Source organism: Chelonia mydas, chromosome 4 (assembly GCF_015237465.2).
Source record: "Chelonia mydas isolate rCheMyd1 chromosome 4, rCheMyd1.pri.v2, whole genome shotgun sequence".
Lineage (NCBI taxonomy): Eukaryota > Metazoa > Chordata > Testudines > Cheloniidae > Chelonia > Chelonia mydas.
Genome location: NC_057852.1, coordinates 27,758,581 through 27,778,076, shown reverse-complemented (window position 1 = coordinate 27,778,076; position 19,496 = coordinate 27,758,581). Strand labels below are relative to the sequence as shown.

General features: G+C 39.9%; 1 protein-coding gene across 7 annotated transcripts in view; it reads left to right on the top strand.

The window, feature by feature from the left end:
• The window catches only part of STPG2 (sperm tail PG-rich repeat containing 2), a 398,804-nt gene that overhangs the window by 168,066 nt on the left and 211,242 nt on the right, over positions 1-19,496 (top strand). For all 7 annotated transcript variants that reach the window (XM_037896937.2, XM_043545509.1, XM_043545506.1 and 4 more), the window contains one exon: positions 3,614-3,779. In XM_037896937.2, the coding sequence (XP_037752865.1) occupies positions 3,614-3,779 (166 nt within the window). The remainder of the gene's footprint in view (positions 1-3,613; positions 3,780-19,496) is intronic.

Sequence of the window (19,496 nt, the reverse complement as noted above, 5' to 3'; positions counted from 1 at the left end):
CCTTTTCAAACCACCAGCTGCATGCTTGCTGTCACGTCGCCCATTATGGTCTCATCCGCCACGCCAGGGTGTTTGGATGTCTGGCGAAAGGAATGGATCTCTGTTATGATCCCCAACCAGTCTGTTGTCACTGACCACACAATTTGCCCTGCTGGTTTTGACCTGCTCCATCGTCAGTGGTCCCTGTTGAACAGGTTCCGGACCAGGCAAGGTCTCTGTGCAGCTAACCATTATCGCTGGAGCTTTTGTGATAGCCCTTTGTGCAGCTCCTATGCAACACAGACGATGACACACATTGTCGATGAATGCCTGCTGTCAAGGTTCCTTCCCCACTCTGAACTCTAGGGTACAGATGTGGGGACCTGCATGAAAAACCCCCTCAGCTTATTTTTACCAGCTTAGGTTAAAACTTCCCCAAGGTACAAACTATTTTACCTTTTGCCCCTGGACTTTATTGCTGCCACCACCAAACGTCTAACAAATATATAACAGGGAAAGAGCCCGCTTGGAAACATCTTTCCCCCCAAAATTCTCCCAAATCCTACATCCCCTTTCCTGGGGAAGGCTTGATAAAAATCCTCACCAATCTGCATAGGTGAACACAGACCCAAGCCCTTGGAACTTAAGAACAATGAAAAAGCAATCAGGTTCTTAAAAGAAGAATTTTAACAGAAGAAAAAGTAAAAGAATCACCTCTGTAAAATCAGGATGGTAAATACCTTACAGGGTAATCAGATTCAAAACATAGAGAATCCCTCTAGGCAAAACCTTAAGTTACAAAAAGACACAAAAACAGGAATATCCATTCCATTCAGCAAAACTTATTTTATCAGCCATTTAAACAAAACAGAATCTAATGCATATCTAACTAGATTGCTTATTAGCCCTTCTCCAGGAATTCTGACCTGCATTCCTGCTCTGGTCCCGGCAAAGAAAAAAGACACAGACAGAGAGAACCCTTTGTTACCCCCCCCCCCTTCCAGCTTTGAAAGTATCTTGTCTCCTCATTGGTCATTTTGGTCGGTGCCAGCAAGGTTATCTTTAGCTTCTTAACCCTTTACAGGTGAAAGGGTTTTTTCCTCTGGCCAGGAGGGATTTAAAGGTGGTTAGCCTTCCCTTTATATTTATGACACCTGCTGACTAGGTTCAGCGGTGGCCTAGAAGAACTGCATCATGCCACTGAAGATGCCATTGCTTGGCTAGATGACTATGCACATGCTAAATAATAAATTGCAATATTTAGGGTGAACGGAAGGGACAGTGATGTGTGTGGTCTTTTGGTTTTTGGTCCTTTACTGATTCTCCCAGGCTGACTTCTAATGTTAAGCAGACAGATAGGAAGATGCTGTGATGTTTGGGCTGTGGGGCGTTTGAATGTCAGCCAGCCAAGGAATAATTGTAACTATTCAAAGAACAACCTGCTCTCACAATCATATGATTATAAAACTGGGTGTGTCTGTAAGATGTATTTCCTGGCAGCTGCAGAATATCTAATGTAGCATTCTGTAGCTGTTGGAGAAAGAGGTTATATCTCCCTTGGAACTGGGGGGAAGGAGGAGGAGGCTCTCCCTTATAACCTTTAGTCCAGTGGTTAGGGTACTCACGCAGGATGTGTGAGGCCTTGGTCAAATTTCCCCCTCTACGTGATAGAGCAGGGATTGAATGTGGGTCTCCCACATCTAAGGAGAGTGTCCTAACCTCCCTAGGCTATAGAGTTATTTTCCCCTGATCTGATGACTATTCATTGTCATTCATAGTTGAAATTCATAATGATCATGAATAGTCTCTGGGTCAAGAGAAAGAGAGTGAGAGCTTGCAGGGGCAGGTTAGGGCGCTCACCAAGGATGTGGGAAGATACAAGTTCCAACCCTGCTCTACCTCAGGCTGAGAGGGAAATTCAACCTTGGTCTCCCACATCCTGGGTGTGTTCCCTAACCATGGGTTAAATCTTATAATGGAGCTCCTCCTCCTTCCCCACACCATTTTGTGATTCAAGTCTTCCTTTGCTTTTGGCAAATTCCTCAACATTGAAATTAAAAATTTTGATTTATTGACTCACTGAAAATTTCAAAGTATTTCATTTTTGGTTCGATCCAAAACAAAACTTACTTGGGAATTGCCAGTGAACCAAAAAATCCATTATTCACCCAGCTCTAGAAGGCGATGATTTCTTAAAAGCGAAGATATCTTCCTAAAATGTTTCTTGTGATATATGTACAAGAGAAGAAGAAAACAAACAAAGAAAAGACCCCCTCCAAACCCAAGCAGAATTAATTCTAAATGGAATATTTCAACTTTCACATGGAAGCATTATCTGCTGTATAAGACTTTGGTGATATGACATTTGATATTTTGTCTAGAATTATTGTAATTAATAATTGTATTGCTTTGATGTTGATTAAAATGTTAGTACAGGAGCATAGCAGTAAGGATTTATAAATGAGTAAGAGTAAATATTTTAGCTTAATTGGAAATTACTAAATCTGAAATTAGGAGATTCATCTTGTCCAATAAATCTAAGAACCCTCCAACTAGAATGGAACAAGAACCATTAAATTAAAAATTGTTGAATACAGAAATACTTTATCACTAGTCACAATATTACATAGAAATGTTAATATTAATAATCTTTTTTTAAGATAAATCAAAACTGATAATGTGAGAGAGGCCCTCCTGCCATTCACTGTAGAAGGGAAGAGCAGTGGTGCTGCCTCCCTTATAAGCTGTAGCCCTGTGGTTAGGGCACTTACCTGGGATTTGTGTGATCCAAGTTCAATTCTCCAAGCCTGATCTGGAGAAGAGATTCCAATTTGGGTCTCCCACATTGTAAGGGAGAATCCTAGTTACTGGACTATGGGATATCCTGGTGTAGGAGTCTCTCTTGTGGAAGCTGTTCCACTGTGTATAAAAAAAAAAAATTGGTGTAAGGACATAAACTTGAGTCTCCCACTACCTAGGTGAGTGCCTTAACCACCAGGTTATAGCGTCATTCTCGATAGCTGTCTCTCGCCCAGTGTGGTACAGCTTCAACAGGAAAGACTGAGAGAGACCCACTCTGATTACCCTAGAGTATTCCTCTACAATATAGGAAACAACTCCATGTTCTTGCTCCAATGACTATTTAATTAGTTATACACAATTTAATATTTGGTAGGAGAGGGGAATTTGCCCAGCTCTAGTTCTGAAAGGACATTGGCTATTCCTTTCCTGAGCTCAAAGTGCCCCTCAGTTTTCAGTCTGGATTTTGGGCACAGTTTCCTAACACACCCTGTAGTGGAACCTCAGTGTCTTAACAGACTTCCAGGCATTTGGCAGGATTTAATAAATAGTTATAACAATTTTATGCCTGTTCTGCACTTGTGGCTTTTCCCCCATAATAAATTATTCCTTTTATTAAACTAAAGGTCTAGTGATGCAATAAAACTAGTATTATACTGATATTGAAATCTATCTGTAGCAGACATAAGAAACAATGTTTGTTTGTTTTTTAAATTAAGTATGTGGTGCTTTCCTGCAATTTGTGTTACAGAGGTGGTTGTAATGGCTTACCACACTGATTGAATTCTGGGTTATTTCAGTTTACAGTTTTTTCTTATTTTCTTTAATACTATAGGAAGTTCCACCACCAGGCTCCTATGAGGTTCAAAAATCATTTGAGAAATCACACAGTAAAAGCCACTACATGCCTCCCCGAACCACACTGGCTAAAAGAAAGCATACCTCTTTTCTCAGTGCAACACCTAGAAAAAATGTACCCAATACTGACAAGAATGTACCAGGTAAGTTTATTACTTTCTTTCCTAATAAAACTGGAATTAAAACAGCTAAAATATTATTCTACTTCTTGAGAACCATTCCAAAATGTTAGTGTTAAGTCATTTGAGTCAAGTGATCTTAGATTGGGATTTTCAACAGAGCCTAGGGAAGTTAGACACCCATGTTCCATGGGATGCAAATCTGAGCCTTAATGCCAATCCTCCAATTTAGCGACCAGTAAGTAAAATAGGAAGCAAAGAATCAACACCTATTAAAAATACATTAGTGAATTAAGATACTACTTCATCCCTGAGAGGATTAATCTGAGGCTATCTGGTGACTCATTTTGCTGGTCAAATGGAAATTGTTTAACTAATGAAATAACCAATATCACTGCATTTTAAGAACAAAATTGTTTGTGGTATTGCTGTAGCTATGATGTTTCCAAGATATGAGAGACAAGGTAAGTGAGGGAATATCTTTTATTGGACAAACTTCTGTTGGTGGAAGGTACAAGCTTTTGAGCTACACAGAGCTCTTCAGGTTTGGGGAAGGAAGCAGAGTGTTGCTTTTTAAGAAAATCAACCAAATTGATAAGTTGGCAAAACATATGCCTACTTTATATTTCATTCTGCGTGGTGACTTTGAACCTTGTTAATATAAAGATGTTTGTTTCCATTTAAAAATATAGACCTTGTTTACTGCATATGGGTCAGGTTTGATTTGCTTGTCAAACTGTTGACTTACTCTTACAGCTGATTGGGTATGAGAATGTTTAATAGTCCACATGCTACGCATTTGCTCATTAAGATAAAGTTACTTAGAAAAATAGAAATATATTCTCAACTTACAGTGAATAACTTGCAGGGAAAAAAATCTATGTAATTTGAGTCTCGGAAATCATTTCAAAAGTGCCTGTAAATCCATCTCTGCCTTTTATATAATGAATCTTAGATCGGGGACACAAATTAATGAGGAAAGACAGGGATGGATTTTAAGCAGCAGGCTGCATCTTTTTAAAATGTAAAATTGGAGAGGGTCACTATCTGCCTCTCTTCCCAAACTAGGCATTTAGGTGAATTCAGTGTGAGGTTTACTGGGCATCTCTCATATAGCCCATAACTCAGGGTAGCTCTCCACTGCCCTAACCCAAGGGTTCAGCTTGCTCGGCTAAATCCTCTTGTCTTCCCCCTGCAAAGAGGTCAGAAGGTACCAAAGAGGGACCCCAGTCTGCAAGGACTTCAGGACTTTTTCCCACAGACGTAGGGTCTACCAGTGAAATCCCATGTCTCTTATGTTCTGGTTGCTGGCTTTTTGGCCTTATATCCACACTGAACCCCGGCTGCAAGTTGCAACAAACGAACATTCATACAAATTCCTAATATTAAATTCCTAAATAGTATTCCTAGTATATTTTCGTAATTGTGTCTCCATGATTGGTGCAAGAGGCCTGAGAAACCCTGGACTGGGCTTTAAATAAATGATTTGGGAACAAGAGCTAATGGCCTCACATCTCTCTGGTTGGGCAGTAGGGTATGTTCTCCCTTTATCCTAAAGCCATCTGCCACCTTGCAGATACAATCAAGTTTCCCAGCCATTAAGTTGGTGGGTGGCAAATTGTCACACTATTGCTAGCTATTGTATTCTGGTCCCCAGGTTTCTGTTTGACATGTGATACTTTCCCTCACAAGCTGTGAGAAAATGGCACTATAATTCAAAGAGTCTGTGTGTTTTTAAGGAAGTTTGAGGTAGCAAATACAATTTCAAAAAATGAAAGAAAAGTAGAATAAATAGTAAGACATTCTTTAAAGGTATCCTAGAAATGTATTGTCAGTAAACAGCCAGAAAGTCTGTGTATGTTCTGGAATCTTAGAATAATAACCTTGGATAGAAACAGTTTATCGTAAATGTTTATTAAAAAACAAAATCAGACAAATACACGCTATCCACAAAACCTAGAGGCATAATTCAGTCAGGTCCCAGTCTTCCAAGAATGTTATCCACAGTGCTGACATGAGGATCCACTTTATTCTGTAGCCTACATTAATTATTATTTTGAAACCTCTTTCCAGATTTTTTCAAGTTGTTCTAACAAATTTTGAAATGAATGTATCTCAATAAAAATTCCAATATTAAATCATAAGTTTATAATGGGATTGATAATGAGTTTATAGAGCCTTTCACCTCCAGGTTGCTTCTGCAAATCAAGCCCAAGTTGGTAATAACTTGAAAGTTGTGTTCATCTGCTGCTTGCTTGATCATCTGTGTGAAAATCTGACTGAAAATCTTGATCATCTGACTGTCCGAGGCCAGGCATTTCCCAGTGAACAGGAATCCACATCACAAAACTATCACTAGAATTGTCAATAAACAGCACCTTTGTCTCAACAGAGAGATCAGAGAATTAATGAACCTGTTTGAAGCACTATGATGGGGCAATATGAGAGAGCTTGCACTGACATTGTCCATGATATATTTCTTTTATGGCTATATAGAGGATTTTCAGTCTAAGTTTCAATCTGCTAACCTTTTTTTTAATGGAAAGGGTCAAAATAAACAGTGGAAAAAGTTGGTACTTTTTCCCGTAATACCATTATTTGGTTTGTGGATTAACAGTAATGATTTGTAGTTCTGCTTTTTCCCTTAACAGGTAGTGCTAGTAATTGCTGCATTTGGCTTAGCAAAAATAATTTGCTGTCTAGTTTTAGATATTCAGCCATAGCAGTTACTGTCAGTTTCTATGTATATTATAACACAGTGAAAATAAGTTCCAACAGCTTTAAAATTACATGTAGTATGCGTCAATAATCAGGGTAAAATGTAAAGTAGCTAGCCCCTTTTCCTTTTTTGGCGCGGGGTGGGGAGAAGGCAGTAGATGAGGAAGTGAGGGTTAAAGCAACAGGAGAAAATATAGGAGCTTACAGGCAAACTCTTAAGCCTCTAGGAGAATTCAGTCAGAGATGGGTTTGGTGTCACCAGCAGAATGAATGGTGGGCCCTCATGGCAACCAGGAGCAACGGGGCTATGATAAATCTGGATGTCAGCATACCTGCAAAAGGGGGCAAGTAGTTCTGAATTACAAATGTACTTCATTCTCTTCTTATATTGTTTACTTGGAGCATTCAGTACATAATTCTAAAGCTTGTTTGACTAGTTGGTATGTTTTTAGGTCACCTTCTGTATACAACAGACGCAAACGGGCTGACCAAGGTATCACTGGGGCCTTTTAGTGACATGAGTACAAAGTTAGTGATAAATGAGGTTGATGACTGCTTTGCCTTTGTATTGAAAAGAAGGTGAAGGTCATATCCTGAAAAAGGAAGTATATTTTCAGAATGTAAAGAAACTGGAAAAGGTGAAAAAATGCTCGAACATGGAGGCAGGCAATTACTACTTTTTCAAGCTGATAAAGGAAATAAAAAGGCCGTAGAAAGATTTTTTACAAAAATGCATTACTAACGATGCAAAAATTGTAAGAAAATGTATGTAACTTGTGTGTTTCCTGAGTTGATCATGAAACTTTACTTACAATACTTGTAAGCAACAACATTGCTAGGGAGGATATGAAAGTCCAGTGGTCTTTGTACCTGCATTGATAATGGGGAGAAATGTTAACTAATACAACTGACAAATGAGCCTTCATATTTCGTTGGGTTGTTTAGAATCCAGGGATTGTGCTGATCAGGAACTTTGGAAGATATTAGCATTCCCAAATGTTAGTTTCATGGTATGCTTCTGGATTTCTGCACTAGGAGAGACCTTGACTGATTGTGGGGCTCATTAGATGGTACTCTGTCATGAAACTGCTGAATATACTGAAACTCCTTTTGGGTTTTCTGTTCCCTCCCATAAGCCATGTCTGTTCTCGGGGAAAAAATGTTTTAATCAATGTGAAGCTACAGTCAGAAAAGCAATTAAAATACTAGGATGCCTGTCATCATCCCACTCACACACAAGAAAAGAGGGATGCCGTTAAAAATTGATACTACTCCATCCTTCCCCAGAGAACCAGCTGGCATTGCATCTCTCCTTTCTTCTGCATCTCTGAAATACAGCATTACCAGTATGATTTTACACCTTTCCCCACTCTCAGACCCAGACACACCTCTGGTACTTGCTTCCGTCTGATCCCAGACACATCATCCTATCTTCCTCTCCTAGCTAAGAAATGCTTTCTAGTATCTGTCACTCAGAGTCCAGAAACCTCAAAAACTTCTTTCTGTAGCATGTCTCAGTATCATAGTACCCCAAGCTGCACACATGCACTGATTCACACAGAGCCTGTACGTTTGGCCAAGAATCCAATAGACATAGATCCCATTGGAGAGAGTGACCTTTGGAATTGGCAAGAGAATAGATCAGGTGACTAAGAAGGAAATAGATAACATGAAATGGATGTGTGTAAACAGGCTTTCAGAAAGTTCTGGATTTCTCTAATATTATTTATACCTTAAAGGACTTGTCCCACATGTTTCTATAAATACTGCAGGTTGAACCCAGACCAGGTAATTAATTGGACAGGTTAGTACTTGCCTACTTTGTTTCTATGATTGATTTGAAGAAAGGTTATGAGCAAATATCTTTGACTGATGGTGTCAGCCTTCAATACCCCTCTAGGTTGTTTGAGATCCCTAAACTATCCTTTTGCACACTCGATCTGGCTACAACTTTCCAGGGAATGGTAAGCAAAGTGCTGGAGGGACTGAATGAATTCACTTTGGCTTTAATTGCTGTTAAACCTGAGAAAACCAAACCTGAGATTACCACTGGGGCTGCCCAACTCTCACAGCTTGGAAAGCCAAACTGGGGCAACCATGTAGATTGCTTCCTTTAGGAATCATAAGTTAAGACCTGACTGTGAAAGCTGAAAAATGCAAGTTAGGAACACCTTGGGCTGCAAACTTAGGGCATAAAAGGGAGAATGGAATAATTAGACCAAGGTGGACACAATTTGTAATTGGTCCACTCTACCAAATATCAGTTGGCCTTTCTGATTCTAAAAAAGGGAGTTCGGCTGTTCAACAGCATTTGTAAATGCAGATCAATAAACACGAGTGTGTTGAACTTTGGCTTACAGTGCTGTTCAGTCAGGTTGACAATAAGGGGAAAAAGCATCCTGTCGTGCTCAGAAGCAACCATTTTCTTTCTAGAAAGAGAGGTTATATAGAGCTCTCTCACAGCAATTAGAGAAGGAAGAAAGAGTAGCTGATAACTAAAAAGATTGCCATGACAACTCCAAAGTAAACACTTGCTTGGATTTGATTTACTTACTAGGATCCAGAAATGATGAGAGTTGATGAGAAACCACAGCATGTTTATAGACTTCCGCTTGAATCTTTGTCATACATAGTGCTGTTTCTAAGTGATTGTAGAACTAGTTCTTTTCTGTTTGGATATTGTTACCTTTTCAGTTTACTGAGACTTTTAGTAATTCTATCTGGACTAAATTTAGACAGGGATAATGTGCATTTTTTATTTATCTGCTGTTTTTAGGGGGATTTTGTTTGATGTAGTCTTGTATAATAATTGATCAGAAGTAGAACTGATGGAATATTCATTGAATTTATTTTTGATGAAAAATGTGAAAGTTAATTGAGTACACTGTGACCAGCTCTAGTATTTTATTCTGTGTGTAGCATAATATATAAAACTTTAGGTTACAGGGTGTCTGTGAAGCTGCCTGTAAAGGTTACTCCTGCCTGTAATATTTGCTTTCAAAGCACGCTGATCAAAAATTAAATTGATACATTACAAAGAAATGGAACTTCAAAAAGTAGCCTGTGGTAGCAGTAAGAGGTAAGAACAATGCTGGAATCACTAGAGGGAAGGTGTGTGAAAATGTGCATTAAATGAGTGCTCTTTTTGTTGTCTTTCTTCTCATTTGTAATTGCATATTCCTGAACCATATAAATGAGGAGAACCAGAGGAAAGTAGGTTTAATGTAGTACAATATGTGGTACAATAAAAGAATATCATGTGATTTTCCACTCTATGTTGAATTTAAAGGGACATGATTAAGATTGGCAACATTTTACTAACCTGATAGTCTTTGTAAATAGATATAAAAAAACATTGTATGTAAGACTGTGTGTGATTAATCCCCCCTTTCTCTCATCCTGAGGAACATTCCAGACTACAATCATTATAGAGCCATCTACGAGGGAAATAGAGGCAAAGAATAATGAAAGACAGAAAATGTAAGACAGACTCCCCCCGTCACCTAAATTTTTCTTTGGCTGCAGTCCCAGATGCATAAAGTTCCGCTCTCTGCTCTTTGAATCCAGTTCTTTATTTTCCTCTAGTGACTTTTTAACAGGATTAAGGAATCGGAGCAGGAAGAGGGACAGGAAAAAGAGGGACAAAAATGGGAGGTTATTCCAGCTCCCGTTGGAGTAAAGCAGAGATGAAAGAAGTGTGCTGTCAATTGGATGAGGTTTCCTGATTTTTGTTTTTTGAATTTATCTAGGATTCTGGGAGAACTCTTTTTGTTCACTGGAGAATGCTCCGGGAAAAGAGCGTCCTCTCTCATTCCAGATTGATAAATAATGTTGAGGGGGATTCCTCCCCTCCCACTCACTGGAAAGTGATGTGCTGAGTCTCTCTCATAACCCTTGAAAACCCTTCCAGTCACCACTTCTGTGTTTAACTTATTTGTCACAGTCCCTTTTAACCATAACTCCTTTTCAGCTGTATTCAGATAAATAAGTTACAGAGCTGCAGCCAGGATCTGTAGAGTCTGGGACAAGTAATAGAATCAGACCACCTCGTAGGCTGAAGGAGGCAGTGCTAGTGGTGTCCTTAGATGCAGTAGTACTCCTGCGCCAAAAACTTAAATTCTGTGCACAATATTTTAAAATTCTTCAAATTTTATTTGTCAAATAAATGTGGAGTCTGCAGTATGGCATTAGGGAGGCCACTGGCTGCACAGAGGTGGTAGATCACTGTGCAATTCCCGCTCCACCCCCGGGACATGGACTCAGCGGTGAGGCTGTACTCAACCCTGACACAGTGCAAGGACCGGTCCTGCCCCAGAAACACCCCAGGGCCCAGCTCCTCCATGCCATGTGCACCAGGTGTGGGCAGGCAGGCTCAGCAAGGCAGGATCCAAGTGTGGAGGGGCTTAGTGTGGGGAGATCTAGGTGTGGGTTCAGAGGTTTCTGTGTGGGACAATCTGGATGAGGATGGCTCAGTGGGGGATCTGCATGTGGGTGGGATCTGGATTCACAGGGGCTTGTTGGGGGGTTCTGGGTGCAACAATAATGGGACTCTGTAGTGGGGTCCAGGTGAAGATGTTTGGGACTCAGCAGAGGGGGGTGGGGGGTGGGATAGAGCGCTGCATGGGTGTGGGGAGCTCAGTGGGATGGGGATCCAGGTGCAGCTGGGTGGGGCTCAGTGGGGGTGGGATTTGGGTGAGGGTGGCTTGTCAGGGTGGTCCAGGTGCAGGGGGAGAGGGGCTCGTCACAAGGGTTCTGATTGCAGGAGGGTGAGGCTCAGCCAGAGGGTCTGGTTATGAGGGGGTCTGGATGCACGGGGGTTGGGCAGATGAGGGAGCAGCTCCCTTTACATGGATCCTTCCCCCTGCAACTGAGGAGCAATGGCTGCAGGAAGCATGTGTGTGTGAGTCTGAAGATTGTACTACAGTCAGGGGAGAAATTTGGGGGTGGGTCTGACATAGCCATGCACGGGAAGAGAATGTTCCATCCACTCCAGCCCAGCCAGGACTAACAGCTGAGCCCAGTGCAGGGTAGGAACCACCACCTGGGTCTTCCCCAGTCCTGCCCCATGCCCCCACAGTGATTTACCTCTCTGCCGGCAGCCCCGGGCACCTGAAACATATTGCTTGGGGAGGGTCACATGACTGCTCATGTGGCTTCCCTTTGCTTCCCTGTTGGACAGTTATTTTTCTGTGGGGAAGCAAAGAAATCTGCAGGGGACATCAATTCTGTGCATGCTCAGTGGTGCAGAATTCACCCAAGAGTAGCAGTAGTAATTGTGTACAGCTGAGATAAGACAAAACTAGGACCTAAAAGGTGTGGTCGGAGCAGTGACAGTGGAATAGAAAGATGGGCTCCAGTGCAGGTTCTTATTGTGAGCCACCTCCCTCAAATTTTAATGTGTAACATTTGCTTGTAGAATCACAGATTCCAAGGCCAGAAGTCTGATCTCCTGTTAGGGTACCAGATAGTGTCACTACTTCCTCATCCCCCTCAGCATAGGCTTGAACCCAGAACATTTTACTGCTTTTGCCTGCCCCGCTTATTGGTGGCCTTGAACACTTGTCTGTACATGGGTGATGTGCTTACTCAAATTCATACTGATAACTTGAGCATTTCCATGCAAATCATACTACTGTGTAAGTATTTTAGCAAAAAAGAGGCTGGATAATGAGCTGTTTCCAACTGAATATTCATTGTTTGCAAGTTTTGTGTAGTAAAATATATGTACTGTGTTGTGAAGGGATTGGGCCCTTTGGGGTGTCATCTGATGTGCTGGGGTTTAACTGAACCTCCTCTGCTCAATCAGCCTATTCTGCCAGCCTAGGTCTCCTTTTACCTGACTTTGCTGGGTTAGGCTCACTAGCCTCTTCCAGCCAAGTACACAGTCAGGGCCACACCCAGCTGCACAGAGAGGCAGAGATCCGCTCTGGAAAGATTCAGCCTCAGGGGCGCTCTCCCTTTAAAGGGTATAAACTCAAAGGGTTTATGAAATTTATCCCCTCGCTCAATGTGGAGGGAGATATGCACAACTTCTTGCCACCCCCCCAAGTTAGACTATGTACCGGTTAAACTATAAACTGGGTTATATTATAAACAACGAATAAGTTTATTAACTACAAAAAATTATTTTTTAAGAGACAGAACAAAGCAGATTACTGACCAAATAAAGCAAAATGCACAAGCTAAGCTCAATATACTTAAGAAACAGGTTACAAAATGTAAATTTGCACCCTAAATGTTGTTTTAGGCCGGTTGCAAAGTTTCTGGGGTTCAGATTTCCAGTTATATTCCTTTTCAGACTGGACTCCTGTCTCAGTCTGGACTCCCCCCTTGCCTTCCCTTCAGGTGACTTTAGCAGTCTTTCTTCTTGGGCAGACAGGCCATAGAGAGAAGGAGTCCTGTTTGACTACCTCCCCACTCTTAAATAGGATTTACATAAGACGGGAATCCTTTGTTTCCCAAACTTGACCCCCCCTTCCTTTCCAGTGGAAAGTTACAAGAAATCCCAAGTAATATTTATTATCAGGTGACAAGACTACCTGACTCTGTCGTATCACAGCATCCATGAGTCAGTGGCAATATGGAGCATCCACAGGAAGGCCAAGCCTTTTCACAGTCCATTGTCCTTGCTGATGGGCCATCCACCCTGTCTGGCTTTTCCACTGTTGCACCTGAAGTGTTAGCAGTAGGCGTCACCCAAAGTAGCATAGGTGAAATACAGATACATAGTCAATATTCCTAATTTCGGATACAGAAATGATACAGGCATACACATTGGATAATCACATTCAGTAAATTATAACCTTTCCAATGATACCTTACAAGACCCATCTTGAATAAAATACATCTCAGTTATGTCATATTCATATCATAACCATATTTTCATAAAGAATATGGAGTGAAACGTCACATATGTAATACCATTGATTTGGTTCAGATAAATATTTAAAATATATATAACTAAACACAGTGTGCTTGATGCAAAGTAATTTCCCCCTTTTTGGTTGCCAGAGGGACTCTATTACTATAGATATAAATGGTTCTTTAGGTCCACATTATACACTAGTGTTCAATTCTTTTGTGAAGTAAAACATTTTAAACACAAAATGATACTGTTTTTTGGAGAAAGGTAATTCAAAAAGAATCATTTCAGAAGGTGACTTTGAGGTGTAGGTTTCTGTATGTTCCCCCAGGAGATGTGGGAAATAAATTTTTGTGATGCATTTCTGTTCCGGAGATGAATCTCTTGTCACAAGAGAGAACATCTGCAGCTCTGTATTTATTGCACTAAATATCAGAACTATTTTTAATTTAGCATATTTGTTTATACAGTGATTTAAATTATTGTTTTGCTGTACTGAAACCTGAGTCAATGTCCAGATCCACAATGTTTATAATGTAGATCTTGGCTAGAATTTTTTTTTAAAAAAAGCTATAGAACAACCTCATTAAGCATAATTAAAGTAGGAAAATTGGGTCATAGTGACCATTCATCTGTATTCCATTAAATTCTTGTAATCGAATATAAAAATGTATTTGAATTTATTTAATGAAAAAATTATTAAACGATGTGGATCACATTATAAAGTAATCTTCTTTTATTATAACAAGTTTTCCTTCACAGCTTTGTAAATGGTTTTATGAGGGAGCCTCACTTAAAATGAAATGCAGAAAATATTACTTAAACTTACAATGGATCTACTGCAGGTTTACTCCATTGTAAATGAGGATAGAACTTGGCCTTTTGTGTTTATTTGCTGCAAATAAAATTTAGAGAGAGAAATGTGGAAAAAAATTAAAATAAACCTGGAAAAAACATTGAGTTAAGAGTTAACGAGGCTCAGTTTTAGGCCTCAGTCATTTCCTGAAATATTTTGCAATTTGGTAGACATGTTTTGTACAGCGCTGAGTACATTGCAGATGCTTAATAAATAATCAACAATTATAACATGGAACAGTGCATTCCACTAACAAGCATTTCCTTCATAGGAAAAATATTTGAATCATCCCCAAAACATCATTGTGTTTCTAGGCACATTCCAACAGGAAATTACTTTAGGCAACAAATACAATTTATCTTTAAAATTAATTGAACATATCACATGAAGGTAACTTTGTCCACTATTTCAGTGACTACAAGCAATACCTTTGATATAAAAGTCACTGTCGTGTGAAAACTAATTATTTCTTCTATTTGCTTGTTGGCTTGTCATATTACGTACTCAGAAATAGTATGAAGTTTCTAAAACATAGCTGAGCTCTCAGGTTATTGCAGTGTGTCAGTAGCTCAGATCCTAAAACTTATATTGATCTTTTATTTATGGTAGTTAGTACTTGGTTAGGCAACACTCCCATTAGAATAAAATATGGTCTTTGTTACTTTGCTGTAACTCTTGGAATTTCTCTGTATTTTCACTGGTGGAATAGAATTAGGTGCAATGTATTTTCTTTAATTAAAAAATACTGCTTGAACATTGAAATGAACTGCAGATTAGCACAGTATATTTGTGAAAATAAATATAATGGTTCTACTTGATCACAATATAAACAAAATCAGTCTGCTTCTACTGTAGGATTTGTTGGTTCTGTTTTTGTAAACTGGCAGGGAGTGTACATGTGTTGTTGATTCCTATAGATGAGTGGTTCTCAAACTTTTTTTTCTGCGGATCACTTGAAAATTGCTGGGGGCCTCGGCGGACCACTTAACGATCTTTCCAAATGTTGTTTGTACTGTTTGCTAACTATTGTAAAGCGCTTTGGGTAAAAGTGCTATATAAAAACACCTTAATAATTAACATCTTTTGGTTCTACAAATGAAAGCACACAACTCGTATTTTAATATCGGTAGTCTTACCTTTCAAATGCGATGGATGTGCCCTAATTAGGTGGGTGGCCCTTCATTTTCTCATGTGTGGCTGCCCAGGCGTGCACCTTAGAGGTACCTATCCATGGACCACCTGAGTGGAGCTTGTGGACCACTGGTGGTCTGTGGACCACAGTTTGAGAACCTCTGCTAAAGGCTATTGTTGTCCATATTCTTTGCCCGCTAGATAAAAGGGATCTTGCTTGGAGTGGTACTAGTTTGGAGTGCAAATTTGTATATGTTACAGCTGTTGGGCCCTGTTGGGGTGAAAATTGGGAAACTGAGTCACAAGTCCACCCCATTTAGGCTTAATCAATTTTTGTCTTTATTTAATACAATTTCAGACAAAATTATTATACCTGTAGTATTTGGCCATACATTTATGGCAGGCAAATAATAATAGACTAGATGGAACTGGTAAATGGGCACAAGTTACCACCTTCCATGATAGTTGTTTCCGTTACTGATCCCCTAGTCTGATCCTTCAATCTTGTCCTTCATTTTTTGGGTCGGGTGTTTCTCCAGTTTGGGCCTGTGTTTTTCTTGCTGGCTTTGCAGTTTCTGGGTCATGTCATTTTATGTTACCCTGCCCTGGGTCTTCCCAGAAAAACAGGGCTTTTATTTATCATTTCATTTTTATGTATCTCTATCTTATATCTTCCAATACAACGTGTTACCTTTGTTCTGTCAGCAATATCATTTTAAGCAGATTAGCATTTCTATGTAAAAGAAGAATTGGCAAAACCCATTTATGCCAGCAAGGACTTGGCCTAAGTGTTACCTCTTCTGTACTCATTCACGATCCATAATTATAAATAATTAAAAATATAGCTGTCGAAGCTTGCAATCTTACCCTTAACAATTTTTTATTCATATTTCAATGTTTATAAATCAGTAGTTGTTATCCTGTGCTACCTTTTTAATCTATTAGAAAACAGAGGGGGAATTATGGAAAACATGATGATTCTTTAATGTCAGCATTTCTTACCTTCTTTAAGCATGGGTTTTTCATTCAAAGTCCAGCTTTCTTTGTGAATCATTAAAAAGAAACTTCATTAGAAATTTTCCTGTGAATGCATGTTGTGGAGCATCTCAGTTCTGGGATCTTGATATTTAGTTGCTTTTTATGGTACCCAGGAGTCCTGATCTTGCAATTACAGAACTACTCACAATATGTGAAGGTAGGCATGTGTAAGTCTTTGCAGGGTCAAGGCCAGAGTAAAAAAAATAAGCATTATTATAAATCTTTTAAAAAATAAAATATAAGCTTTAAAAGGCAGTTCTCATTACAACAGATACTTCGGGGAAACTAGACAATTTTAGAAGAATTCAACCGGAACAGGTATTCTTAGTATACAGGGTGTACTTGTTCGGAATCTTTTGACATGAAAGAAAAGTCTGGAAGCCAAATTGGTATCAACTGGCTTACAAATTCACCAAGAACAAGAAGAGACGCTAACATTAAAGAACTACATTTACTGTTAACACCACCTGTAAATCTTTGTTATACTTCCCAAAGGTTTTGATGGAACAAATGGTGCATATATTTATCAATATAACTATTCTCCTATATAACATGTTGAAATAATTTGTGCATGTATTACCAAAATATGAAACTGAAGAAAATACATTGTGGGGAACGGAAAAAGAAAAGGAGGAGGATTATCCATATATTGAGTATATAATCTAAGAATTGTTTGCACTTAGAAAAGTTATATTTCACACTGGTTGCTTAGAATATCCTTATTCAGTGTTTTTAGCATACAAAAGTAATTAGTGATAATAAATCTCAACTCTTAGATCTTTCCCCCCAGAAGATGATGTGGAAAATATTTAGTTCAAAGTTTTGAATCTTTAAATAGCCTCAACAGGAAGTAGGCATAATGGTGGTCAGCACTTATGTTAAATGACAGTTTTCTTTCTGTGAAGATGAATGAGGAGCTCCCTTTCAGTGGTGCTTCAGGGAACTCCTTTTTTATTTGACTTTGAGAAAGGTCTTTCTAAGACCTATTCACTATTTTGTTTCCCTTCTCACCTGTTCGTTTTTTTTTTAATAAGTGTTGCTTGTGGCACGGTCCATCAAGGTCTTAAAATCTCTTGAGCTTCTTTTTCTTTTGTGTTGTGTTTTTTTGGTTGTTTCTGTTGTGTTTTTTTCCTTTTGTTTCTCATGCAAAACACAAGTGGCGTCAAAAGATCCCTAAATGTGCTCACAGGATGATGATAATTTGGTTTGCCATGGAGTAGACCTGTCTTCTCAAGGAAATTCTCCAGTGTTCCCAGACTTATTGAAAATCAACATTAACTGTCCAGTACACTCCCTACCCAGCTTTTTCAAAGCTCTTGGATGCAAGTTATTTGGACCTGCTGATTTAAAAATGTTTAACTTTAATAGCTGCTGTTTAACATTCACCTAAGTTGCTATTGGAATAGAAAGTGTTTCATCATTATATGATATGACTACATTATCTGTGTAGAAATATTTATTGAACACTTCTGCCTCCTCCACATTACTGTTGATAATTCTAACATTTCCAAATGGACCAATACCATTATTAGGGTTCTTTTTGTTCCTAATAAACTTTTTAAAATTTCTTATCATCCTTAACTCTGCAGGCCACAGATTTTTCCTTGTATCCTTTTGCCTCAATTATCAAAAGGATAATTTTTTCTAGCTTCTGATTTATATTCATCACTATCAACTTCTCCTTTCTTCTATTTGTTATTTATTATATCAATTTGTTTATAGATGCCTTCACTTCTAAGACAGGTTGCTTTTTTAACTAATATGGACTTCTTTCTGAGTTGTGGGATTGTGGTCATTTGGCTATCTTGTAAAATGTTCTTAAACTATTTCCAATTATCATTCGTATTTTTCTGTTTAAATTTCCCCTCAAAGCTATATATATATTTATATATATATATACCGCGTTATATCGGGGTATGTACACGCCCCCCCCCCCTTGGGAGACAGAAAATCTCACCGCGTTATAGGTGAGACCACGTTATATCAAACTTGTTTTAGCCCTCACTGTTCCTTGTTCCCTGACCGCCCCCCGTCCCCTGACTGCTCCGACCCCTATCCACACCCTCTGCCCCCTGACAGGCACTCACCAGCAGCAGCGGGAAGCGGAGCAACACGGCCCCAGCCCGCTCCACCCTGCCACCTCTCAGCCGTGTCACTCCGCTTCCCGCCGCCGGTGAGTGCGGGGAGGTTGGGGAAAGGACGCCCCCTGTAATCACCTGCGGCGGGAAGCGGAGAGCCGTGGCTGGGAGCTGACGGAGTGGAGTGGGCTGGAGCTGGGTTGCTCTGCTTCCCGCTGCTGGTGAGTGTGGGAAGGTTGGGGAAAGAACGCCCTCTGCACTCACCGGCAGCAGGAAGCGGAGCAATGCGGCCCCAGCCCGCTCCGCTTTCCTTGCCCTGGCCCCAGCCATGTCACTGGGGGGCGGGGCGGGGTTGGGGAAAGGTCCTGCACTCACCTGTGGCGGGAAGCGGAACCCTGGGGCTGGGAGCTGATGGAGTGGAGTGGGCTGGGGCCAACTGGGGACTCTTTCCAAAATAGTAGAGCCTCTGAGTGGCATAGAGACAGGTTTCAGAGTAACAGCCGTGTTAGTCTGTATTTGCAAAAAGAAAAGGAGTCCTTTTCTTTTTGCAAATACAGACTAACACGGCTGTTACTCTGAAACCTGTCATTATGCAAGGCACTGCATTTAGCCGTATGGAGTGGAAATCTATCAACTGCATGAAAAAACTTGTACAGATACAGACAGACATCATCTTCCTTTCCAAATGCAAACAGATGGACATCGTACCAAAAGGACTGAAGGTAAAAAAGACCACACAGACTATGCTGACAGCTTGTGCCACGCGCTCTCAAAGAAACTGCGGAACCACCTGATCAACATCCTCTACAGCAAACAGGGAAAGATAAAGAATGAGCTCTCAAAAATGGATACTCTCATAAAAAACCAACCTTCCACACAAACTTCCTCGTGGCTGGACTTTACTAAAACTAGACAAGCCATTTACAACACACAATTTGCTTCTCTACAAAAGAAAAAGGACATTAAACTTTCTAAACTACTACATGCCACAAGAGGCCACAGCAATGGTTCCCTCAGCCCACCCAGCAATATTGTTAACCTATCCAACTATATTCTTA